The sequence below is a fragment of the Bos mutus genome, chromosome 15 (genome assembly GCF_027580195.1).
Source record: "Bos mutus isolate GX-2022 chromosome 15, NWIPB_WYAK_1.1, whole genome shotgun sequence".
Lineage (NCBI taxonomy): Eukaryota > Metazoa > Chordata > Mammalia > Artiodactyla > Bovidae > Bos > Bos mutus.
In genome coordinates this window covers 3,509,938-3,536,549 of record NC_091631.1, presented here as the reverse complement: position 1 = coordinate 3,536,549, position 26,612 = coordinate 3,509,938, and the positions used below count along the sequence as shown (strand labels likewise).

At 39.5% G+C, this 26,612-nt stretch overlaps 2 protein-coding genes across 2 annotated transcripts; both read left to right on the top strand.

Moving 5' to 3' along the window:
• The first annotated feature begins 8,787 nt into the window (after positions 1-8,787).
• LOC102286859 (putative olfactory receptor 5AK3) lies at positions 8,788-9,720 on the top strand. The gene has a single exon (XM_014477827.1). The coding sequence runs from the start codon at positions 8,788-8,790 to the stop codon at positions 9,718-9,720; it is 933 nt and encodes a 310-aa protein (XP_014333313.1).
• Positions 9,721-21,345: 11,625 nt separating this feature from the next.
• On the top strand, positions 21,346-26,083 carry LOC102270282 (olfactory receptor 5AK2). Its single transcript, XM_005911578.2, has 2 exons — positions 21,346-21,449; positions 25,120-26,083. The coding sequence occupies exons 1-2, from the start codon at positions 21,346-21,348 to the stop codon at positions 26,081-26,083; spliced, it is 1,068 nt and encodes a 355-aa protein (XP_005911640.2).
• Positions 26,084-26,612: the final 529 nt, after the last annotated feature.

The window sequence follows — 26,612 nt, the reverse complement described above, 5'->3', positions numbered from 1 at the left end:
AACTGAAAGTTCATTCAATGTAAAGAGACTTTTCCCCCAAGTGCATTTGTTTAAAGAAATATGAAGTCATACTTTAACGCTGCAGCTGCTTACAGATGTAGCTAAGTGTTGAGCCAAACAATAGGAAAACCAAAAAGCCTAAAAACAAAAGCTAGAGAATGAAATTTTCACAAGGGTATGAAAAACTTCCAATATATTCCTGAGAATTACAAGACTGTGACCATCTTGTCTTGTAGGACTGTGAGCTGTCCCAGGGCTACATTCATTTTCAAGAAAGACTTAGGAAGAAAAACACCAATACAGTACACTAATGCATATATATGAAATTTAGAAAGATGGTAACGATAACCCTGTATGTGAGACAACAAAAGAGACACAAATGTATAGAACAGTCTTTTGGACTCTGTGGGAGAAGGAGAGGGTGGGATGATTTGGGAGAATGGCATTGAAATATGCATAATATCATGTATGAGGTGAATCGCCAGACCAAGTTCGATGCATGATACTGGATGCTTCGGGCTGGTGCACCGAGAAGACCCAGAGGGATGGTACAGGGAGGGAGGAGGGAGGGGGGTTCAGGATGGGGAACACGTGTATACCTGTGGTGGTCATGTTGATGTGTGACAAAGCAAATACAATACTGTAGAGTAATTAACCTCCACCTAAAATAAATAAATTTATATTTTAAAAAAAGAAAGACTTAGGAAAATCTTAGACATGAACTCTAGCTAATCCTAAAGCCATACTCAAGCAGGAAGTCAAGGCTAAGATGACATTATAAACTACTTTTACTGAGGGTTGGTTGCATAACCCAACATACACTCAGAGCTGGTTGTAAGGACTGGGAGATTTTTCCAGGAATTTCAGTAAATCTTTATCCAATTACAAGCCGACCACTAAAGTAACGGAGCAGAGACACTGCAATGAGCATACATGAAAAGGAATATAATTTTTACAGGATTCATTCAGAAAAGTCATGAAACACAAACATTAACAACAACAAACAGCACCAGTAACAAATGCTAGAGAGAAAGAATAATCTGATTTCCAGGGTTGTTATATGTCATCATTACAAAATAATTATCCTGTAATTATTTGTAGTAATAATAATCTCCTCAGAATGAGGAGAGAAGCACTGCTTGTGGAAGGTTAACCCTCCTCCAATTCCAGGAATAATGGAAAGCATTTTGCTGATGTTATGGCAAGAAGCGCCCCACTTGGGAATGGGTGCCATCTGGCCAAGAAGACGCTGCTCAGTGTCTGCACACTGGGCAGGGGTTACGTTATGCCAGTCTTCCCACAATTCAGTTCAGTTCAGTTCAGTTCAGTCGCTCAGTCGTGTCCAACTCTTTGCGATCCCATGAACCGCAGCACTCAAGGCCTCCCTGTCCATCACCAACTCCCGGAGTCCACCTGGGAGTTGGTGATGTCCGTTGAGTCAGTGATGGACTCATGTCCATGATGAAACTCATGTCCACTGAGTCAGTGATGCTATCCAACCATCTCATCCCCTGTCATCCCTACTCCTCCTGCCCTCAATCTTTCCCAGCATCAGGGTCTTTTCCAATGAGTCAGCTCTTCACATCACGTGGCCAAAGTACTGGAGTTTCAGCTTTAGCATCAGTCCTTCCAATAAATATTCAGGACTAATTTCCTTTAGGATGGACTGATTGGCTCTCCTTGCAGTCCAAGGGACCCTCAAGAGTCTTCTCCAACACCACAGTTCTAAAGCATCAATTCTTCGGCACTCAGCTTTCTTTATAGCCCAACTCTCACATCCATACGTGACTACTGGAAAACCATAGCCTTGACTAGACAGACCTTGGTTGACAAAGTAATCTCTGAAAAATTATTGCAGTTGCTTTTCTGACCAGGGAAGAGAGGGAGGGGACAGGATTCCTCACTTGGTAAAACAGAACTGAGACACAGGGATGAGACCCACCACTAAGCAGCCCCAAGAAATACAATTGGGGTTTGATAAAAAGGCAGAACATTTCAGCTTCCCTGGGCACCCAAGTTTTAATCAGAGCCCATGAGCAGTTTCTAGGACTGTGAGGCTCTTGCCCACACAGGCTGTGTCTGCCCTGCGAGATTCTCACTGGACCTCCCAGAGTTGGCGCAATAATCCCCCATCTCCTGGACCACTTGGCAGTTCTTCCTACCCACTGGGCAGTCTAAACTCCTCTCTGTCCAAAAAGCACACCCATCTGATTCCCACCTCCAAGTCCCCTTAAGTTGTCCCATTTGCTTTCCCACCCTTCCCACGTGCTCCGCACACACCTCACTCTTACAGGAAATCCTCCTGGATTGCCCCCTGCTCTTCCAGTTGGTGATGGACAGGGAGGCCTGGTGTGCTGTGGTTCATGGGCTCACAAAGAGCTGGACACGACTGAGAGACTGAATTGAACTGACTTCCTGTTCACAGTATTTGCCACTCAATGTTGGTCTTGAAAGTTAGTTTCATTTCCATGGCCTCAAACTGTAAATTGTCTGAAGGCAAGGGTTTAAAGACTAGCTAATGAGCGTTAAGAGCTTTGCAAGCTTGATTTTATTTAAACCTTCACAACCCTTCTGAAGTAGGCACTTTCATTGTCCTCATTTTACAAGTGAGGAAGTTAAGACTCAGGACATAAATAACACACCCAAGATCACAGAGCTAGTGGCAGAATCAGACAAAGACCCATTGGAAAAGACCCTGATGCTGGGAAAGATTGAAGGCAAAAGGAGAAGAGGGCAACAGAGGATGAGATGGTTGGATGGCATCACCGATTCAGAGGACATGGACTTCAGTGAGTTCTGGGAGATGGTGAGGGACAGGGAGGCCTGGCATGTGGCACTCTATGGGGTCACAAAGAGTCAGACATGACTCCGCAAGTGAACAACAGTATTAAATAGTTAATATTGAGAAATAAATATTTGAAGATTTTACAAGGAAGAGTTCTTGACTCCAAACATCATTGTAAAATCAAAAATTTTTAACAGGGCAACATATATAAACAGATAACTCACAGAAAAGGAGATACTAATCTCTCTTGGACATTGAAAAAGTTGCTCAGTCTGGTTTGTAGTGGAAAACTGCAAACAAAACTAAATTCTACTGTTCTCTACGTATCGCAGTGACAAAGTTTAATAACATTTCTTAGTATTTTGTTAGAGAAGATATACAGAAATAGTCACTTTAGATTTGCTAGATGTGATTTAAATGGACAGAACCTTGTTCTGAAGGACACTTGGGCAATACCTATCAACATTTATAGTGTTCGTGCCCTTTGACTTGGAGGTTCTTCTCCTAAATATCTTTCAATCCTAGAGATATAGTTCACACTTATGCACACTAATATATGTATTGTATGTTTTTTAGAGAAGATTGGAAACCATCTAAATATCTACTAATAGGGAAGAGAGTTTGGTTAAACATATTAAGCAATGCAGCTGTCCCATGAAATACTATACAACAGGGTAAGAGTGAGATTTCCCTTTCCATATAGATCACCCAGAAATATTATGTGAACTGCAGGCCACTGAAAAATGTGAGTGATACACTGTCATTTGTACAGCTGAGGAATAAAGAATATAATATTGATATGTTTGCAAACGCAATGCAAGGCTAATCTGGAACAATAAAGAAGTAGGGACAGTGATGTTCTCCAGGGAGGGAAACTAGAGATTGGGAATCAAGGGATAGAGGGGAGTGGTGTCTTATGCTATGCACTTTGGTACATCTGCATTTTTAACCATGTGGATGGCTTATTATACACCTCACCACCACCACCACCACCACCACCCCAAAAAAAGGAAGGCAAGGAGACAGGTGGGAGAAAGGAAGAAAGGAAAGGAAACAAGGGAGGGGGGAGAAGGAAGACAAGGAGGAAGGGAAAACCAGTGAGGGAAAAAGGAAGGGAGATATGATAATTTGTCAACAATGGGGCTTCCCTCGTAAGTCAGTGGGTAAAGAATCTGCCTACAGTGCAGGAGACCCAGGTTCGATCCCTGGGTTGGGAAGATCCCCTGGAGAAGGAAATGACAACCCACTCCATTATCCTTGCCTGGAAAATCCCATGGAGAGAAGAGCCTGGTGGACTGCAGTCCATGGGGTCGCAAAGAGCCAGGCACGACTGAGCAACTAACACTCAGGGCTCTTAACAAAGAAACCAAATCCCAAAAGGCAGTAACACAAAATCATATTTTCTCCCCTCGGGAAATATGAACTTTTATCCATCAGAGAATAACTAATGAATGTTGTTGTTGTTTTTTCAATTCTGTCACAGCTCTGGAAGCTCAAGTTCTCAAGGGACCCAGTAGAGATCCCTCAGGCCCCAGCTATAAGCTCCCAGATTGAAGGAAACCACATGGAGAGACGTGGTGAGCAGTCAGTCTCCACCAGTTGCAGAAAGAGAATGTGGAAGCAGCATCGGTGTAAGTAAAACAAAGTAATCCCATTTTCAACATCAGCCATGTATCACCCTAGTGTGTGCAGAAAGTGGCAGAATTAAAGGGGCCAGAACTTCACTGTGCTCTACCCCAGGACCGGGAGGACTTCCCTCACTTCCACCGATGTAATGGAAGTGGACTGGAGGAACTCAGTTGGACTGAGCATCGCCAGGGAAAGCATACAAGTGAACAAATAATTGACTGATACATATATATTCTTCCGGAGCTGGAAAAAATGTATATTCTCTTTTAGGTGGAGTGTTTGGTAAATATCTATTACATTCAGTTGGTTAATTGGGGTCATTATTGAGTTTTTCTGTATCCTTGTTGCTTTCTGACTAGTTTTATCAAGCATTGGGAGAAAAATGTTGAAGTACCCAACTATAATTATGTGCCTGTCTATTTCTCCCTCCGTTTCTACCAGTTTTCACATCATATATATGGTAGCTCTCTTGTTTGGAGCCCATACCCTTAGGATGGCTTCCTTGGTGGCTTGTGGTGTACAGAATCCACCCACAATGCAGGAGGCAAAGGTTCAACCCCAGGGTCTGGAATATCTCCTGGAAAATAAAGTGGCAATATTCAGTCCAGTATTCTTGCCTGAGAAATCTCATGAACAGAGGAGTCTGGTAGTCTATAGTCCATGGGGTTGCAAAAGAGTTGGACATGTCTTAGCAACTAAAGAACAACAAAACCCTTAGGATTGCTATTTCGTCTTGGTAGGTTACCATTTATCATTACATGATGTCTCTCACTGTCCTTGGTAGCTTTCTAAGCCACAAAGTCTCCTTTATCTGCTATTAACACATGAAGATTAGCCAGTCTGTCATTTGTCTGATGTTTGCACAAGTATACAATTTTTCTTTTCCTTAAAACATACATATGTCATTTCATTTGAAGTAGGTTTGGGGACACAGCATTTAATTGTGTTATGCATTTCCATCCACCCTGACAAATTATTTCTTTAACTTCATGTTTAAATAGTAAACCTTGTAACAACAAAAAAGAAAGCAAAGAGCACAAATATGGTTAAATACAATTTACTTTACATTGAGGTTTCTAAATTATGTTTGACAATAGAAGCAAAAAGTTTAACACTGACTAATATTGTTCTCAGTGTACTCCACATTTCGCTCAAACTGGTAAAATGTAACTGCAGCTGTGTGTACATACAATAGAACCTCTAGAGTGGCCACTAAAAAAGTTATGCAGTGATATGTGATTAAAAAAAAAAAAATAGATAAGTCAAAATAGAATTCTCAAAAAAGCTCAAGTGGCCCAGAGATATGGAAATTAACAAAACCAGAAATGAAAAAAACAGAAAATGAAATATAAAATGCCAGACTTCAGCATTAGCTAATCAGTAAACCCATAACATGTAAACAGTCACTTTATTTATAAAACAACGTTATGAATTTCCCCTTTTAAAATGAAAGCAAAGTGCTGAGTTTACAAGTTTAAGTGAGATTTTCTCTCATTCGATGCAACAACCATGGATAAATTAAAGAGTTTTGTTTCCTAACTGAAACTTATATTTTCAGTGCTTGCTGTGTATTCTTCCTGACCTTTTTTTCCCTGAAGAAATAAAGAGAATGAAAGCATGAGAGAAAGTTTGATTTTTAAAAGGTTATAAACTCTACCTATTACTCTACATTTTACTTTTCTCACTTGATAATATAAAGGGACACTTTTTTATGAGTGTATATTTATCTCACCCTTAGGACTGAGTACTGATCCATCATATGAATCTGATGTGAGCTAGTTAACCTGATTTCCAAATTTTCGCTCTTGTAAATGATGGTTCAGTGGAGATCATTAACTTCTAAGTAGTTCTGGGATTACCCTTGTTGCAGAGGAACTGAGGCTGAAGGGGGATATATCCTTTTTCTCTATTAATTGGTAGGATAAAAATTCAAGTTCAAATCTGTCAGTTTCCTTCCCACAGCCCAAAGCTGAACATAAACGAATCCTCAGAAGCACTGAGATCCAGCAGAGGTTAAGCACATCCAATTGCTCAAACAGTTGGCCTTTCTTCATAGCAATCATTTGATTAGCAAAGACCTTCATCATAAATGAAGCAAAAAATTTCATGCTGAGACAACTCAAACTTAGCATACACATTCTATAAAATCTCTTGCTTTGTCAGCACATGTGTGCCCTCGGACAATTCATTTCCGAGTGTTAGACAAGAGCCCAGTTTCAGGCCCTGGAAGAGGTCTGCCTTCCTGCAACAAATGGCGACTCTGGCGGGGACTCTTTTTCGCTGAGACTGACATCCTGACCACTCGGGGTACTCAGGGGCCAGCTTGCCTGCCAATGGACCAGACCCAGTGGCCGCAACTGGGACCCTTTTGTCCCTGGTCTCCTCCTGACACAGACAACTGGCCAGAGTGCCCCGACGGGTAAGGAACAAGAGACTTTATTGACTTATCTCTCCTTCCCTCTCTCTTTCCTCTCCTTAACCCTTCCTATCCTTCCCCATTTTTCTAGTCCCACAGTCCTGGACGCAGGAATCTGGTCGACGGGCCCTCAGGCTGAGCTGAGGATTAGAGACTGATCACCTCTTGGCAGAGAACTCAAATTCTGGTTCTGGTCTGGTCTGATTTCTGGTAGGGCCGAGTTCCAGTCCTCCGTTCTCTGGAGGCACAGGGGAAAGTCCCATAACGCCTGGATATCTGTAGGTGGCCGGAGACATATGTAAGGCCACCCCTTTCGCCCCCCTCTCCCGCCTCCTCCCCCTTCTTCTTTCAACCTGGCTTCCTTTCCTCCCTTTGAAATCTTTGATGTTAGTACTTGGATCTGAAGTTCTGTGTCTGTAGGAGAGACTATATTCTTGTTTTTAAGGGCTTCCCTGTTGGCGCAGAGGTTAAAGCATCTGCCTGCAATGTGGGAGACCTGGGTTCAATCCCTGGGTCAGGAAGATCCCCTGGAGAAGGAAATGGCAACTCACTCCAGTATTCTTGCCTGGAGAACCCCATGGACAGAGGAGCTTGGTGGTCTACAGTCCACGGGTCGCAAAGAGTCGGACACGACTGAGCGACTTCACTTTCACTTTCTGTGTCAGATGAGAATGGTGGGACTTCGACTAGTTTCATTAGCTCTTGAAAAAGTGTCTTACTAATGTCATATCTATACTTCACTTGAATTCAGAGTGATGAAAGTCAAGTTGGTATAGTAAATGAAATAGTAATTATCCTATCAAGATTCTAGATTAAGTGGACCCTTGCTCTATTCTAGCTTCCTCTAATAGATACTTGTATCTATGGTTGGATGCTTCTTTAAAAGGGCTGCATTTCATCTATTTCACACCAGATTAACCTGAGGGAGGAGCTTGCACTAACTTATCTATTCTCCGCCTACTCTAAACAGTGAATTGAAGAGAATAGTTTCTTGTCCTTACAACAAAGTTATCCCACTGAGCTGACTTCTCAAAAGATTTCAGCAAACATACATGGGAGCTTCAGAGGAGCTCATGTCAGTAAGAGGCTTAGTCTGTAACATTCCTAACACTAAAGAAAGTGAAGTTGCTCAGTCGTGTCTGACTCTTTGCGACCCCATGGACTGTAGCCTGCCAGGCTCCTCCATCCATGGAGTGGATTGCCATTTCCTTCTCCAGGAGATCTTCCCGACCCCAGGATTGAACCCAGGTCTCCCTCATTGTAGGCAGATGCTTTACCATCTGAGCCACCATGGAAGCCCCTAACACTAAACACATCCTTACTAGCCACCTCAAGTATGGAGGTATATAGATGACTTAGAGTTATTTACATGAGACTCCTTTACCCTGATATATATATGAAATGAGAGGACTGTCTGGCTTGTGAAGAATATCATATATAGGGAAGTGCATGGTAAGAATAGTGGTACAGATTTTCTGAGCCTCAAACATACATGGTCATGAATAAATCTCAAAAATTTCTTTGTCTAATTAAGATTCTACTAATTTTGAGATCTAAAACTAGGTTTAAATGATAAATGGCTGAGGAAAACTATAGGTTGCTTAAATGTATGTAATTATGTTTGACTATTGCTTTACGAAACTTTAGATATCTGAAATGTATGTTAATCTATGTTTCCTAGAATCACAGATTTTAGAAGTGAAACTTCGTCTGTGAAAACTTCTTTGTTTCAAAACTGAATCCAAGGCTTACATGTTACTTTTATGTGGTGGTTTCTTATCAAGAAAATAGAAAGAAATATTTGGAAAGAAATAAACCTTGTTATGAGTGATTGCCATAAAAATCTATTTTTTACAAAGTGACATGAAGAGTTAAGACCTTTTACTACTCAACAAATCACAAAGATTTCTTGTCTGTTCTTGGTCCTCATCTTGGTCCTTTCTAGACTTTTTTACTCATGACAGAAGGAAATAGCACTGAAGTGACTGAATTCTTTCTACTGGGATTTGGTGCACAATATAAGTATCAGTATTTCCTCTTCACTGGATTTCTGGTCATCTATGTGACCTCCATGGTGGGTAATATTGGAATGATCCTACTCATCAAGACAGATTCCAGACTCCAAACACCAATGTACTTTTTCCTACAACATTTAGCTTTTGTAGATATCTGTTATACTTCTGCTATCACTCCCAAGATGCTGCAAAACTTCACAGTAGGAAGCAAATTAATATCATTCAAGGGCTGTGTCATGCAGTTATTGATTTATGCAACATTTGCGACCAGTGACTGTTACCTCCTTGCTACTATGGCGGTGGACCGTTATGTGGCCATCTGTAACCCGCTTCACTATCCCACAGTCATGTCCCGAAGAGTCTGCATCCCATTGGTAGCTGGTTCATACATCATGGGCTTCATAAATGCATCTGTGCACACAGGTTTTACATTTTCACTGGTCTTTTGCAAGGGTAATACTATCAATCACTTTTTCTGCGATGTCCCTCCAATTCTTGCCCTTTCATGCTCCAACATTGACATCAACATCATGCTACTTGCTGTCTTTGTGGGATTTAACTTAATATTTACCGAGTTGGTTATCATCTTTTCCTATGGAAATATCATCACTACCATCCTAAAGATGTCCTCTACTACAGGGAGGAAAAAAGCCTTCTCCACCTGTGCCTCCCACCTGGCTGCAGTCACCATTTTCTATGGAACCCTCTCTTACATGTACTTACAACCTCATTCTAATAATTCCCAGGAGAATATGAAAGTGGCCTCCATGTTTTATGGCATTGTGATTCCCATGTTAAACCCCCTCATCTACAGTTTGAGAAATAAGGACGTTAAAGAATCTCTAAAAGTCATATGGAAAAAAAAATTCTTCTAGGTTGGACCAAATTGTAAAATTCAGCACATCAAGTCATCCAGTAGAGATGTTTAAACACTATTTGGTATTTTGAAATAGAGAAAATGCTCACATCTTAAACTAATGCTTCTTTCTTCAACAGATAATTTCTTTGAGTGAAAGTAATATAGTAACTGGAGAAGGAAATGGCCACCCATTCCATTATTCTTGCTTGGAGAATTCCATGGACAGAGGAGCTTGGCAGGCTACATACAGTCCATGGGGTCACAAAGAGTTGACCATGACTGAGCGACTGAGCGCACAACATAGTAACATCTCATCTCATCTCTACTTTTCCCTTGGACTTAGTTTGAGAAACATGTTCCACACTACCCATGAAAAGGGACTGTATTGAGATTATTTAACATATAAGTATGTATAGACATCACAAAGTATATAGTTATTTCAAATATATTGCAAATATATTCTTAAAGATTAGAAAACCCCAATTTTGTATATAATCAATATTAAAATTGAGGTTCATGGTTTTCAATTCATTTAAACAAGTTCCCTAAATTGTCTACAAAGAGGATCCTCATATGTTTGGTTTCAATTATTGCATAAACCTGAAATGTAAAATAAATGTACTGCTTTATAAAGGAACATGATAAATGCCCACCAAACCAAACAAAAGAGGAAGAGAGAGGGAGTACACCTGAAAAAGAATTCAGAATAAGAATAGTAAAAATGATTGGAAAATCTTGAAAACAAAATGGATTACAGATAAATAAACTGGAGACAAGGATTGAGAAGATGCAAGAAAGGTTTAACAAGGACCCAGAATAAATAAAAAAGAGTTGATATATAATGAATAATGCAATAACTAAGATCAAAAGCACTCTGGAGGGAACCAACAGTAGAATAACAGAGGCAGAAGACAGGATAAGTGAGGTGGAAGATAGAATGGTAGAAATAAATGAAGCAGAGAGGGAAAAAGGAAAAAGAATTAAAATAAATGAGGACAACCTCAGAGACCTCTGGGACAATGTTAAACGCCCCAACATTCAAATCACAGGAGTCCCAGAAGAAGAAGACAAAAAGAAAGGCCATGAGAAAATCCTTGAGGAGATAATAGTTGAAAACTTCCCTAAAATGGGGAAGGAAATAGACACCCAAGTCCAAGAAAACTAGAGAGTCCCAAATAGAATAAACCCAAGGCAAGGGAGGAGCCAAGATGGCGGAGGAGTAGGACGGGGAGAACACTTTCTCCCCCACAAATTCATCAAAAGAACATTTAAACGACAGGTGAATTCCACAAAACAACTTCTAAATGCCGGCAGAGGCCATCAGGCACCCAGAAAAGCAACCCAAGTCTTCGAAAGGAGGTAGGAAAAAATATAAAAGACAAAAAAAGAGACAAAAGAGGGAGGGACAGAGTTCCATCCCAGGAAGGGAGTCTTAAAAAGAAAGAAGTTTCCAAACACCAGGAAACCTTCTCACTGCTGAATCTGTGCCGAGCCTTGGAAGCACAGAGGGCAACATAACAGGGAGGAAAAATAAATAAACAATTAAAAACCGCAGATTACGAGCCCTGTGGTAACTCCCCAGCAGAGAAGCAGTGTAGACGCCTGCACACGCCACTAGCAAGCAGGGGCTGGGCAGGGAGGCGCAGCGTGGGCTGCATCGCTTAGAGTAAGGATCTGGCCTGAATACCCAGAGTGCTATCTGAGCGAAATAATTTGGGCTAGCAAACCAGACTGTGGGATGTCTACCATGCGAAAGCCAGCCCTAACCTAAGACACCGCCAGGCCCGCGCACGGAACAGAGGACTGAACAGAGATAGCCGGCTAGAGACCATCCCCCTCCGGTGACAGGCAGCCAGAGCTGGAAGGGGGCAATTGCAGCCCCAGAGAGACATTATCTATAAAACTGTAAGCAGGCTTCTTTGCTAACTAAAACTTCTTGGGTGACTGGACGGTCAACACCTGCCTGAGAAGGTGCGCCAGTCGTACACCTAGATAACTGAGCGGCAGGGAGGTGATAAGTCGCAGCAGTCACGCTCACCAAACACCTCATCACCTGAGATGCTTGGACCTGGGAAGGGCACAAAACGCAGGCCCAACCAAGTCTGTGCCCCTGAGGACTACCCAAGTGCCTGAACCTGAGAGGCTTGGACCTGGGAGGTACAAGCAGCCCAGGGCCGGACACAGATGGTTCCTGGCGGAGCAGCCTAGAGCCTGAGCAGTGTGGGCAGGGAGGCTACATGCGCCGTGAGCAGGGGCAGGCCCAGTGTGGCTGAGGCACTGTGAGCACATGCCAGTGTTATTTGCTTGCATCGTCCCTCCCTCTCCACAGCATGACTGAACAAGTGAGCCTAAAAAAACAAAAAGTGTCCTCCACCGTCCCCTTTGTGTCAGGGTGGAAACCAGACACTGAAGAGACCAGCAAACAGAAGAATCTATAACAGAGGGAACCGCCTTGGAAGCTACAGGCAATAGATTAAAACCCTGTGGTTAATACCGACTACATAGGAAGGGGCCTATAGATCTTGAGAAATATAAGTCAGACGAAGGAACTAGCCGAAAATGAACTGAACCCACAATACCCACAACAAAACTAGAGAAAGTCCTAGATATATTTTTACTATTTTTATGATCATTCTTTCTTTCTGTCTTTCTTTTAAATTTTTTAAAGAATTTTAAGTCCTCTATTATTCCTTTAATTTTCAATTTTATAACCTACTATTACTTAGCAAAAAAAAAAAGACCCTATTTTTTTAAAGCAAACTTCATATATATATTTTTTATAATTTTTTTTGACTTTTTTTTTCTTCTTTTCTTTAACATTGCATTTTTGAAATTCCAAACTCTACTCTAGATATTTAATTTTAACTTTTTGGTATTTGTTATCAATTTTGTACCTATATTTTTTTTTTTATATAATTTTTGTGAGGTTTTTTTTTTTCTCTTTCTTTCTCTTCTTTTTTTTAACATTGTATTTTTGAAATTCCAAACTCTACTCTAGATTTTTAACTTTTGCTTTTTGGTATTTGTTATCAATTTTGTACCTATATTTTCTTTATAATTTTTGCGACTTTGTTTGTTTTTGTTTGTTTGTTTTTTCTCTCTTTCTTTTCCTTCTTCTTTTCTTTAACATTGTATTTTTGAAATTCCAAACTCTACTCTAGATTTTTAATTTCTGCTTTTATGTATTTGTTACCAATTCTGTACCTTTAAGAATCCAGTCTTCAGTACTCATTTTTCACTAGGGAGTGAGATTACTGGCTTGACTGCTCTCTCTCCCTTGGACTCTCCTTTTTCTCCACCAGGTCGCCTGTGTCTCCTCCCTAAACCCTCTCTACTCTACCCAACTCTGTGAATTTCTGTGTGTTCCAGATGGTGGAGAACACTTAGGGAACTGATTACTGGCTAGATCTGTCTCCCTCCTTTTCATTCCCCCCTTTTATCCTCCTGGCCACCTCTGTCTCCTTCCTCCTTCTTCTCTTCTCTGTATAACTCTGTGAACATCTCTGAGTGGTCCAGTTGTGGAGTGCACATAAGGAAGTGAGTACTGGCTAGCCCATTCTCTCCTCTATTGATTCCACCTTATCTCATTCGGGTCACCTCTAACTCCCTCCTCCCTCTTCTCTTCTCCATGTAATGCTGTGAACCTCCCTGGGTGACCCTCACGGTGGAGAAACTTTTCATCTTTAGCGTAGATGTTTTATCAATGGTGCTGTATAGAAGGAGAAGTTTTGAAACGACTGTAAAAATAGGACCGATAACTGGAAGCAGGAGGCTTAAGTCCAAACCCTGACTCCCGGAAACATTAATTGACAGGAGCTCATCAAACACCTCCATACCTACACTGAAACCAAGCACCACACAAGGGCCAACAAGTTCCAGGGCAAGACATACCAAGCAAATTCTCCAGCAACACAAGAACACAGCCGTGAGCTCCAAGATACAGGCTGCCCAAAGTCACCCCAAAACCATAGACATCTCATACCTCATTACTGGACACTTCATTGCACTCCAGAGAGAAGAAATACAGCTCCACCCACCAGAACACCAACACAAGCTTCCCTAACCAAGAAACCTTGACAAGCCACCTGTACAAACCCACACACAGTGAGGAAATGCCAAAATAAAAAGAACTCCACAAACTGCCAGAATACAGAAAGGACACCCCAAACTCAGCAATTTAAACGAGATGAAGAGACAGAGGAATACCCAGCAGGTAAAGGAACAGGATAAATGCCAACCAAACCAAACAAAAGAGGAAGAGATAGGGAATCTATCTGATAAAGAATTCTGAATAATGATAGTGAAATTGATCCAAAATCTTGAAATCAAAATGGAATCACAGGTAAATAGCCTGGAGACAAGGATTGAGAAGATGCAAGAAAGGTTTAACAAGGACCTAGAAGAAATAAAAAAGAGTCTATATATAATGAATAATGCAATAAATGAAATAAAAAACACTCTGGAGGCAACAAATAGTAGAATAACAGAGGCAGAAGATAGGATTAGTGAATTAGAAGATAGAATGGTAGAAATAAATGAATCAGAGAGGAAAAAAGAAAAACCAATTAAAAGAAATGAGGACAATCTCAGAGACCTCCAGGACAATATTAAACACTACAACATTCAAATCATAGGGGTCCCAGAAGAAGAAGACAAAAAGAAAGACCATGAGAAAATACTTGAGGAGATAATAGTTGAAAACTTCCCTAAAATGGGGAAGGAAATAATCACTCAAGTCCAAGAAACCCAGAGAGTCCCAAACAGAATAAACCCAAGGCCAAACACCCCAAGACACATATTAATCAAATTAACAAAGATCAAACACAAAGAACAAATATTAAAAGCAGCAAGGGAAAAACAACAAATAACACACAAGGGAATTCCCATAAGGATAACAGCTGATCTTTCAATAGAAACTCTCCAAGGCAGGAGGGAATGGCAAGACATACTTAAAGTGATGAAAGGAAATAACCTACAGCCCAGATTATTGTACCCAGCAAGGATCTCATTCAAATATGAAGGAGAAATCAAAAGCTTCTCAGACAAGCAAAAGCTGAGAGAATTCTGCACCACCAAACCAGCTCTCCAACAAATACTAAAGGATATTCTCTAGACAGGAAACACAAAAACGGTGTATAAATTCAAAACCAAAACAATAAAGTAAATGGCAACGGGATCATACTTATCAGTAATTACCTTAAACATAAATGGGTTGAATGCCCCAACCAAAAGACAAAGACTGGCTGAATGGATACAAAAACAAGACCCCTACATATGTTGTCTACAAGAGACCCACCTCAAGACAGGGGACACATACAGACTGAAAATGAAGGGCTGGAAAAAGATTTTCCATGCAAATAGGGACCAAAAGAAAGCAGGAGTAGCAATACTCATATCAGATAAAATAGACTTTAAAACAAAGGCTGTGAAAAGAGACAAAGACGGTCACTACATAATGATCAAAGGATCAATCCAAGAAGAAGATATAACAATTATAAATATATGTAAGACAAATGCTAACAAGTATGAAAGGAGAAATTAACCATAACACAATAATAGTGGGAGACTTTAATACCCACTCACATCTATGGATAGATCAACTAAACAGAAAATTAACAAGGAAACACAAACGTTAAATGATACAATAGACCAGTTAGACCTAATTGATATCTATAGGACATTTCATCCCAAAACAATGAATTTCACCTTTTTCTCAAGCGCACATGGAACCTTCTCCAGGATAGATCACATCCTGGGCCATAAATGTAGCCTTGGGAAATTCAAAAAAATAGAAATCATTCCAAGCATCTTCTCTGACCACAATGCAGTAAGATTAGATCTCAATTACAGAAGAAAAACTATTAAAAATTCCAACATATGGAAGCTGAACAACACACTGCTGAATAACCAACAAATCATAGAAGAAATCAAAAAAGAAATCAAAATTTGCATAGAAACGAATGAAAATGAAAACGCAACAACCCAAAACCTGTGGGACACTGTAAAAGCAGTCCTAAGGGGAAAGTTCATAGCAATACAGGCACACCTCAAGAAACAAGAAAAAAGTCAAATAAATAACCTAACTCTACACCTAAAGCAACTAGAAAAGGAAGAAATGAAGAACCCCAGGGTTAGTAGAAGGAAAGAAGCCTTAAAAATTAGGGCAGAAATAAATGCAAAAGAAACAAAAGAGACCATAGCAAAAATCAACAAAGCCAAAAGCTTGTTCTTTGAAAGGATAAATAAAACTGACAAACCATTAGCCAGACTCATCAAGAAACAAAGGGAGAAAAATCAAATCAATAAAATTAGCAATGAAAATGGAGAGATCACAACAGACAGCACAGAAATACAAAGGATCATAAGAGACTACTACCAACAATTTATGCCAATAAAATGGACAACGTGGAAGAAATGAACAAATTCTTAGAAAAGTACAACTTTCCAAAACTGGACCAGGAAGAAATAAAAAATCTTAACAGACCAATCACAAGCACAGAAATTGAAACTGTAATCAAAACTCTTCCAGCAAACAAAAGCCCAGGTCCAGACAGCTTCACAGTTGAATTCTACCAAAAATTTAGAGAAGAGCTAACACCTATCCTACTCAAACTCTTCCAGAAAATTGCAGAGGAAGGTAAACTTCCAAACTCATTCTATGAGGCCACCATCACCCTAATACTAAAACCTGACAAAAATGCCACAAAAAAAGAAAACTACAGGCCAATATCACTGATGAACATAGATGCAAAAATCCTTAACAAAATTCTAGCAATCAGAATCCAAAAACACATTAAAAAGATCATACACCATGGCCAAGTGGGCTTTATCCCAAGGATGCAAGGATTCTTCAATATCCGCAAATCAATCAGTGAAATACACCGCATTAACAAATTGAAAAATAAAAACCATATGATTATCTCAATAGATGCAGAGAAAGCCTTTGACAAAACTCAACATCCATTTATGATAAAAACTCTCCAGAAAGCAGGAATAGAAGGAACATACCTCAACATAATAAAAGCTATATATGACAAACCCACAGCAAACATTATCCTCAATGGTGAAAAATTGAAAGCATTTCCTCTAAAGTCAGGAACAAGACAAGGGTGCCCACTTTCACCATTACCATTCAACATAGTTTTGGAAGTTTTGGCCACAGCAATCAGAGCAGAAAAAGGAATAAAAGGAATCCACATTGGAAAAGAAAAGTAAAACTCTCATTGTTTGCAGATGACATGATCCTCTACATAGAAAACCCTAAAGACTCCACCAGAAAATTACTAGAACTAGTCAATGAATACAGTAAAGTTGCAGGATATAAAATCAACACACAGAAATCCCTTGCATTCCTATACACTAATAATGAGAAAATAGAAAGAGAAATTAAGGAAACAATTCCATTCACCATTGCAACGGAAAGAATAAAATACTTAGGAATATATCTACCTAAAGAAACTAAAGACCTATTTATAGAAAACTATAAAACACTGGTGAAAGAAATCAAAGAGGACACTAATAGATGCAGAAATATACCATGTTCATGGATTGGAAGAATCAATATAGTGAAAATGAGTATACTACCCAAAGCAATTTATAGATTCAATGTAATCCCTATCAAGCTACCTACGGTATTCTTCACAGACCTAGAACAAATAATTTCACAATTGGTATGGAAATACAAAAAACCTCGAATAGCCAAAGCGATCTTGAGAAAGAAGAATGGAACTGGAGAAATCAACCTACCTGACTTCAGGCTCTACTACAAAGCCACAGTCATCAAGACAGTATGGTACTGGCACAAAGACAGAAATATAGATCAATGGAACAAAATAGAAAGCCCAGAGATAAATCCACACACATACGGACACCTTATCTTTGACAAAGGAGGCAAGAATATACAATGGATTAAAGACAATCTCTTTAACAAGTGGTGCTGGGAAATCTGGTCAACCACTTGTAAAAGAATGAAACTAGAACACTTTCTAACACCATATACAAAAATAAACTCAAAATGGATTAAAGATCTCAACGTTAAGACCAGAAACTATAAAACTCCTAGAGGAGAACATAGGCAAAACACTCTCTGACATACATCACAGCAGGATCCTCTATGACCCACCTCCCAGAATATTGGAAATAAAAGCAAAAATAAACAAATGGGACCTAATTAACCTTAAAAGCTTCTGCACATCAAAGGAAACTATTAGCAAGGTGAAAAGACAGCCTTCAGAATGGGAGAAAATAATAGCAAATGAAGCAACTGACAAACAACTAATCTCAAAAATATACAAGCAACTCCTACAGCTCAACTCCAGAAAAATAAATGACCCAATCAAAAAATGGGCCAAAGAACTAAATAGACATTTCTCCAAAGAAGACATACAGATGGCTAACAAACACATGAAAAGATGCTCAACATCACTCATTATCAGAGAAATGCAAATCAAAACCACTATGAGGTACCATTTCACACCAGTCAGAATGGCTGTGATACAAAAGTCTACAAGCAATAAATGCTGGAGAGGGTGTGGAGAAAAGGGAACCCTCTTACACTGTTGGTGGGAATGCAAACTAATACAGCCACTATGGAGAACAGCGTGGAGATTCCTTAAAAAACTGGAAATAGAACTGCCTTATGATCCAGCAATCCCAATGCTGGGCATACACACTGAGGAAACCAGAAGGGAAAGAGACACGTGTACCCCACTGTTCATCGCAGCACTGTTTATAATAGCCAGGACATGGAAGCAACCTAGATGCCCATCAGCAGATGAATGGATAAGAAAGCTGTGGTACATATACACAATGGAGTATTACTCAGCCATTAAAAAGAATACATTTGAATCAGTTCTAATGAGATGGATGAAACTGGAACCTATTATACAGAGTGAAGTAAGCCAGAAAGAAAAACACCAATACAGTATACTAACGCATATATATGGAATTTAGAAAGATGGAAACAATAACCCTGTGTACGAGACAGCAAAAGAGACACTGATGTATAGATCAGTCTTATGGACTCTGTGGGAGAGGGAGAGGGTGGGGAGATTTGGGAGAATGGCATTGAAACATGTATAATATCATGTATGAAACGAGTCGCCAGTCCAGGTTCGATGCATGATACTGGATGCTTGGGGCTGGTGCACTGAGATGACCCAGAGGGAGGGTATGGGGAGGGAGGAGGGAGGAGCGTTCATGATGGGGAACACAGGTATACCTGTGACGGATTCGTTTCGATATTTGGAAAAACTAATACAATATTGTAAAGTTTAAAAATAAAATAAAATTAAAAAAAAAAAAAACTGGAAATAGAACTGCCTTATGATCCAGCATTCCCACTGCTGGGCATACACACTGAGGAAACCAGAAGGGAAAGAGACACGTGTACCCCAATGTTCATCACAGCACTGTTTATAATAGCCAGGACATGGAATCAACCTAGATGTCCATCAGCAGATGAATGGATAAGAAAGCTGTGGTACATATACACAATGGAGTATTACTCAGCCATTAAAAAGAATACATTTGAATCAGTTCTAATGAGGTGGATGAAACTGGAGCCTATTATACAGAGTGAAGTAAGCCAGAAAGAAAAACACCAATACAGTATACTAATGCATATATATGGAATTTATAAAGATGGTAACAATAACCCTGTTTACGAGACAGCAAAAGAGACACTGATGTATAGAACAGTCTTATGGACTCTGTGGGAGAGGAAGAGGGTGGGAAGATTTGGGGAATGACATTGAAACATGTATAATATCATGTATGAAACGAGTCGCCAGTCCAGATTCAATGCATGATACTGGATGCTTAGGGCTGGTGCACTGGGACGACCCAGAGGGATGGTATGGGGAGGTAGGAGGGTCGAGGGTTCAGGATGGGAATCCACCTGTGGTGGATTCATTTCGATATTTGGCAAAACCAATACAATATTGTAAAGTTTAAAAATAAAATAAAATTTAAAAAAAAAAAAAAAACCCAAGGCGAAACACCCCCAAGACACATATTAATCAAATTAATGAAGATGAAAAACAAAGAGCAAATATTAAAAGCAGCAAGGGAAAAGCAGCAAATAACACACAAGGGGATTCCCATAAGGATAACAGTTGATCTTTCAATAGAAATTCTTCAGGCCAGAAGGGAATGGCAGGACATACTTAAAGTGTCGAAAGAGAAAGACCTACAACCCCAATTAGTATACCCAGCAAGGATATCATTCAAATATGAAGGAGAAATCGAAAGCTTTACAGACAAGCAAAAGCTGAGAGAATTCAGCACCACCAAACCAGCTCTCCAACAAATGCTAAAGGATCTTCTCTGAACAGGAAACACAGAAAAGATTTATTAACTCGAACCCAAAACAACAAAGTAAATGGCAACGGGATCATACTTACCAACAATTACCTTAAACATAAATGGGTTGAATGCCCCAACCAAAAGACAAAGACTGGCTGAATGGATACAAAAACAAGACCCCTATCTATGGTATCTACAAGAGACCCACCTCAAAACAAGCGACACATACAGACTGAAAGTGAAGGGCTGGAAAAAGATATTTCACACAAATAAAGACCAAAAGAAAGCAGGAGTAGCAAAATTCGTATCAGATAAAATAAACTTTGAAGTAAAGGCTGTGAAAAGAGACAAAGAAGGACACTACATAATGATCAAGGGGTCAATCCAAGAAGATGATATAACAATTATAAATATATATGCACCCAACATAGGAGCACCGCAATATGTAAGACAAACGCTAACAAGTATGAAAGGGGAAATTAACAGTAACACCATAATAGTGGGAGATTTTAATACCTCACTCACACCTATGGATAGATCAACTAAACAGAAAATTAGCAAGGAAACACAAACTTTAAATGATATAATAGACCTGCTGCTGCTGCTGCTGCTGAGTCACTTCAGTCGTGTCCGACTCTGTGCAACCCCAGAGATGGCAGCCCACCAGGCTCCCCCGTCCCTGGGATTCTCCAGGCAAGAACACTGGAGTGGGTTGCCATTTCCTTCTCCAATGCATGAAAGTGAAAAATGAAAGTGAAGTCGCTCAGTCCTGTCTGACCCTCAGCAACCACATGGACTGCAGCCTACCAGGCTCCTCCATCCATGGGATTTTCCAGGCAAGAGTACTGGAGTGGGGTGCCATTGCCTTCTCCATACAACAGACCAGTTAGACCTAATTGATAACTATAGGAAATTTCACCCCAAAACAATGAATTTCACCTTTTTCTCAAGTGCACACGAAACCTTCTCCAGGATAGATCACATCCTGGGCCATAAATCTAGCCGTGAAAAGTGAAAGTGAAGTCTCTCAGTTGTGTCCGACTCTTTGCAACCCCGCGGACTGTAGCCCACCAGTCTCCTCTATCCATGGGATTCTCCAGGCAAGAATACTGGAGTGGGTTGCCATTTCCTTCTCCAGGGGATCTTCCCAACCCAGAGATTGAACCCAGGTCTCCTGCATTGCAGGCAGACGCTTTATCCTCTGAGCCACCAGGGAAGCCCCAAAATCTAGCCTTAGTAAATTCAAAAAAGTTGAAATCACTTCAAGCATCTTTTCTGATCACAATGTGGAAAGATTAGATGTCAACTAAAAAAAGACTATTAAAAATACAATCATATGGAGGCTGAACAACGCCGGGAGAGAAAAGCGGAGGGAAGAGGAAAGAAAGAAGACAGGGAAGAAAGACAAAACAGAGGGAGAAAGCAAGAGAGTTCAGGAAGGTAATTTGTTACTAACAGGGCAACTCTTTCAACAGTGAAACCAATAACTCCCTAAAGGACAAAATTACATTTTGTCCCCTCTGGAAATATGAACTTTTATTCAGCAAAGAATAATTAATGAATGCTGTTTTTTCCGGTTCTTCCACAGCCTCTAGAAGCTCAGACTCTCAAGAGATCAAGTAGTGATCCCTCAAACCCCAGCTATAAACTCCCAGTCAGGAAGGAACCCCACGGGGAGCCTTGGCAGTCAGCCTCCACCAGTTGCAGAAAGAGAATCTGGGAGCAGCATTGGTGTAAGTAAAACAAAATAAATTTCACTTTTCAACATCAGCCATGTCTCACTGCACTGCATGCAGGGAGTGGCAGGTGGCATGGTCAGAGTCAAAGTTCATCATGTTTTGCCCTAAGGGCAGGAGGAACCCCATCATCACTGGTGATGTAATGGAAATGGAGTGAGGGAAGTCAGTAGGGCTGAGTGTTGCCTGAGAAGGCACATAAATGAACAAATAATTGGATGACTTAATTCACTGATCAATCACTGCGTCAATATTCTATGCCCATAGTGTATTATTTGCATGGGTTATGATGGCCATTTGATGTACACTGATTTAATACTTGTCCTCGTGTGGATAAATTTACAGAAATTTGCTCCCTTGAACCTCACATCATTGCAAAGCAGGCTTTACATTTTTTCTTCTTCCTTTTTATACCGTCATTCTGAATAAAAATGCATTCACTGGAAGTTGCAAAGATAGTAGATAAAGCTACCATGTTTGATACCATCATGTTCAGGGAAGATACACCATGATTTCAATTCTTTTAAATTTTTAAAGGACTTTTTTTTAATGGCTTAGGATATGGTCTACCTTGACATATATTCTGCTGGTGCTATAAAAAAAATTCATACTCTCTTTTAGATGGCATGTTTGGTAAATGTCTACTAAATCCAGTTGTTTGATGGTGCTGTTGAGTTTTTTCATAGTCTTATCGTTTTCTGTCTAGTTTGTTCTACCAAGTGTGGAGAAGAGTGCTAATGTATCCAACTATAACTATGCTTGTCTATGTTTCCCTTCAGTTCTATCAGTTTTTGCATCGCATATGTTGCATCTGTCTTCTTTGGTACTCATACCCTTAGGATTTCTATTTCTTCTTGGTAGCTTAACCCTTTTATCATTACACACTATCGCACTATCTTTGGTAATTTTATACGCTGTGAAGTCTATTCATCTGCTATTAATATAGCCAGTCTTTCATTTTTTGACTGATGTTCGAACAAGCATATGTTTTCCCTTTTCTTTGAAACACATGTATATTGTTCTGTGTGAAGTAGGTTTCTGACACACAGCATTTGTGTCATTCTTATCTATGCACCTAATCAAGTTCTTTCTTTTAGTTGGGGTTTAGATAGTATATCTTATAACAGTAAGAAAGAAGAAAGCCAAGGAAAGAGAAAAGTATGAATAAATAAAATTGACTTTCTCTTGAGATTTCTAAACTATGTTTGACAGTAGAACTAGAAAGATTAATTCTAACTAATGTGATTCTCAATATATAGAGCATTTCACTCAAGCTGGTGAAATGTAAGACCAGCTATTCATACACACGATAGAATCTCTCGAATAGCCACAAAAAAGTTATATAAATATCTGTGATAAAAAACACTATAAATAAATTTAAAAAGTGACATTCTTTAAAAAATTCAAGTGACTCACAGAAATGGAAACAAATAAAACCAGAAATAAGACACATAAAAAAGTATAAAATGGTAGACTTAAGCCTGAGCAAATCAGTTAATCCATAAAATATAAATGGTCATCTTTGTTTTAAAACAAAAAAAAATATTTTTAAAAAAGCATTTTTTAAACTAAAGAAACAGTGCAGAGATATATAAGTTTATAAAGTGATTTTTTCTCTCACTCAGTTTCCCACCTATTCATAAGTCAGTTTGCAACGTTCCTAACACTGAAAGTACATTTTTACTAATCATCTCACATAGAGAGGTGCATAGCTTGGCTTAGAGCTGCTGATACGATGAGGGTACTTTCCCCGATACATATATGAAATAAGAGGACCATCTGGCTTGTGAAGAATGTAGGTTCACGGTGAGGATAAGGGCTTCCCTGGTGGCTCAAACTGTAAAGAATCCACCTGTGATGCAAGAGACCTGAGTTCAGTCCCTGGTTTGGGATGATCCCGTGGAGAAGGGAATCAGCTGCCCACTCCAATATTCTTGCCTGGAGAATTCCATGGACAGAGGAGCCTGGCAGGCTACAGTCCATGGAGTCACAAAGAGTCAGACACTTCTGAGCAATTAACACACACACACACACACACACACACACACATATTAAACATGTATCCATAGTTTCGTAAAGCAATAGTCAAACACAACTTATGCACATTTTCAGCAACCTATAGTTTTTCTCAGCCATTAATCATTTTAATCCCAGTTAAATTTCCTGAAATTAGTAACTTTTTAATTAGAGAGAGAAATTTTTGCGACATTCATGACCATATGTTTGGTCCATTATCTTTGTACCATTATCCTTACAATGTACTTCCCTTTAACTGATATTCTTTAAAAGCCAGATAGTCCTCTTATTTCATATATATATATATATATATATATATATATATATTAGGTGAAATAACCTCATCTTATAAATAACTTTAAGTCAAGCAATGTACCTCCATAATAAGATGGTGAGTAAGAAGGTGCTTTCAGTGCTAAAAATGTTGCAGACTAAGCCTCCTGTTGATATGGGCTCCTCTCATTCTCTGAAACCATTTGAGAAATAAGCACAGTTGGATAACTTCATTGTAAGGATAAGAAATCATTATCTTTAATTCAGTTGCACTAACTTATTTCTTCAAGAAGAAATAAGTTAGTGCAAATTCCTTCCTCAGGATAATTTGGTGTAAAAGAATGGAAATGCAACACTTTTAAGGAAGCAGCCACCCATGGATACAAGTACTTATTCGAGGAAGCTAGAAGCAATCAGTGGTCCACTTAATCAGAATCTTGATAGGATAATTATTATTGCATTTACTATATCAACTTGATTTACATCACTCTGAATTCAAGTATAGATATGACATTAGGAAGACTTTTCAAGAGCTAATGAAACTAAGACAAGTCCTACCATCCACATCTGACACATGTGTATGTTTTAAGCTTGGGTTGTCTCAGTATGAAATTCTTTGTTTCATTTATGATGAAGGTCTTTGCTGATTAAATGATTACTATGAAGGCCATGAGCCTTTCTACTATGAAGAAACTGCCTAAGCAATTTGAATGTGCTTAACCTCTGCTGGCTCTCAGTGCTTCTGAGGCTTCATTTATGTTCAGCATTGGGCCACGGAAAGGAAACTGGCAGGTTTGGTGAAATGTATGTCAATCTATGTTTCTTAGCATCCAAATATTAAAAGTGAATCTTCTTCTGTGAAAACTTCTTTGTCTTCAAAATGAATCTATAGCTAATATATTGTTTTTATGTGGTTATTTCTTATTTTAAAACGTTGAAAGAAATTTAGGAAATAAATAAACCCTGTTGTGAGTGATTACCATGAAAATATAATTTTTTGCAAAGTGACATAAAGTGTTAAGGGACTTTTCTATTCAACAAGCCATTTCTTTTCTTTTCCTGGTCTCCCTCTTGGTCTTTTCTAGACTTTTTGTGCTCATTACATCAAGAAATAGCACTGAAGTGACTGAATTCTTCCTTCTGGGATTTGGTGTCCAGTATGAGTTTCAGTATTTCCTCCTCACTGTATTTCTGGTCATCTATGGGACCTCTATGGTGGGTAATATTGGAATGATCCTACTCATCAAGATAGATTCCAGACTTCAAACACCCATGTACTTTTTCCTACAGCATTTGGCTTTTGTTGATATCTGTTTTACCTCTGTTGTCACTCCCAAGATGATGCAAAACTTCATAATAGAAAATAAATCAATCTCATTCAAGGGCTGTGTTGTACAATTATTGGTTTATACAACATTTGTAACCGGTGACTGTTACCTCCTTGCTGCTACGGCGGTGGACCATTATGTCGCCGTCTGTAACCCGCTTCACTATCCCACCATCATGTCCCGAAGAGTCTGCATCCAGTTGGTAGCTGGTTCATACATCATGGGCTCCACAAATGCATCTGTGCACACAGGTTTTACATTTTCACTGGTCTTCTGCAAGGGCAATACCATCAATCACTTTTTCTGTGACATTCCTCCAGTTCTTGCCCTCTTCTGCTCCAACACTGACATCAACATCATGCTAATTTTTGCCTTTGTGGGATTTAATCTGACATCCACTGTGTTGGCCATCATCGTTTCCTACATGTTTATCCTGGCTGCCATCCTGAAGATCTCTTCCAATGCAGGAAAGAAAAAAGCCTTCTCCACCTGTGCCTCCCACCTGACAGCAGTCACCATTTTCTATGGAACCCTCTCTTACATGTACTTACAGTCTTATTCGCATAATTCCCATGAAAATAGGAAAGTGGCCTCTGTGTTTTATGGCATTGTGATCCCCATGTTGAATCCCCTGATCTATAGTTTGAGAAATAAGGAGGTAAAAGAAGCTCTAAAAGTCATATGGAAAAAATTCTTTTTCAGATTGGATCCAAAGTGTTAAAATTCAGCACATCAAAGCATCCAGTATAGCTGTTTGACCACTATTTAATATTTCTGAAGTAGACAACTTCTTCACATCTTGGTTGTGGTTGTGGTTTAGTTGCTAAGTCATGTCCAACTCTTGCGACCCCATGGACTGTATCCCACCAGGTTCCTTCTGTCCATAGGATTTTCTAGTCAAGAATACTGGAGTGGGTTGCCATTTCCTTTACCAGGGGATCTTCTCGACCCAGAGATTGAACCCGGGTGTCCTGCACTGCAAGCAGATTCTTTACTGACTGAGCGACCAGGGAAGCCCCAATGCTACGTCCAGTAGATAATTTCTTTGACTGCAGGAAATTCAGCAACATATCATCGGACCTATTTTCCCTTGGTTTTAGTTTGAGGACCATATCCCATACTACCCATGAAAAGGGGATTTTTATAATATAATCTCTTATTTTAAGATTATAAGATATAAAGTGTGTATAGACTTGACAATGTATATAGTGTTTCAAACATATTTCAGATATATTCTTAAAGAGTAGAAA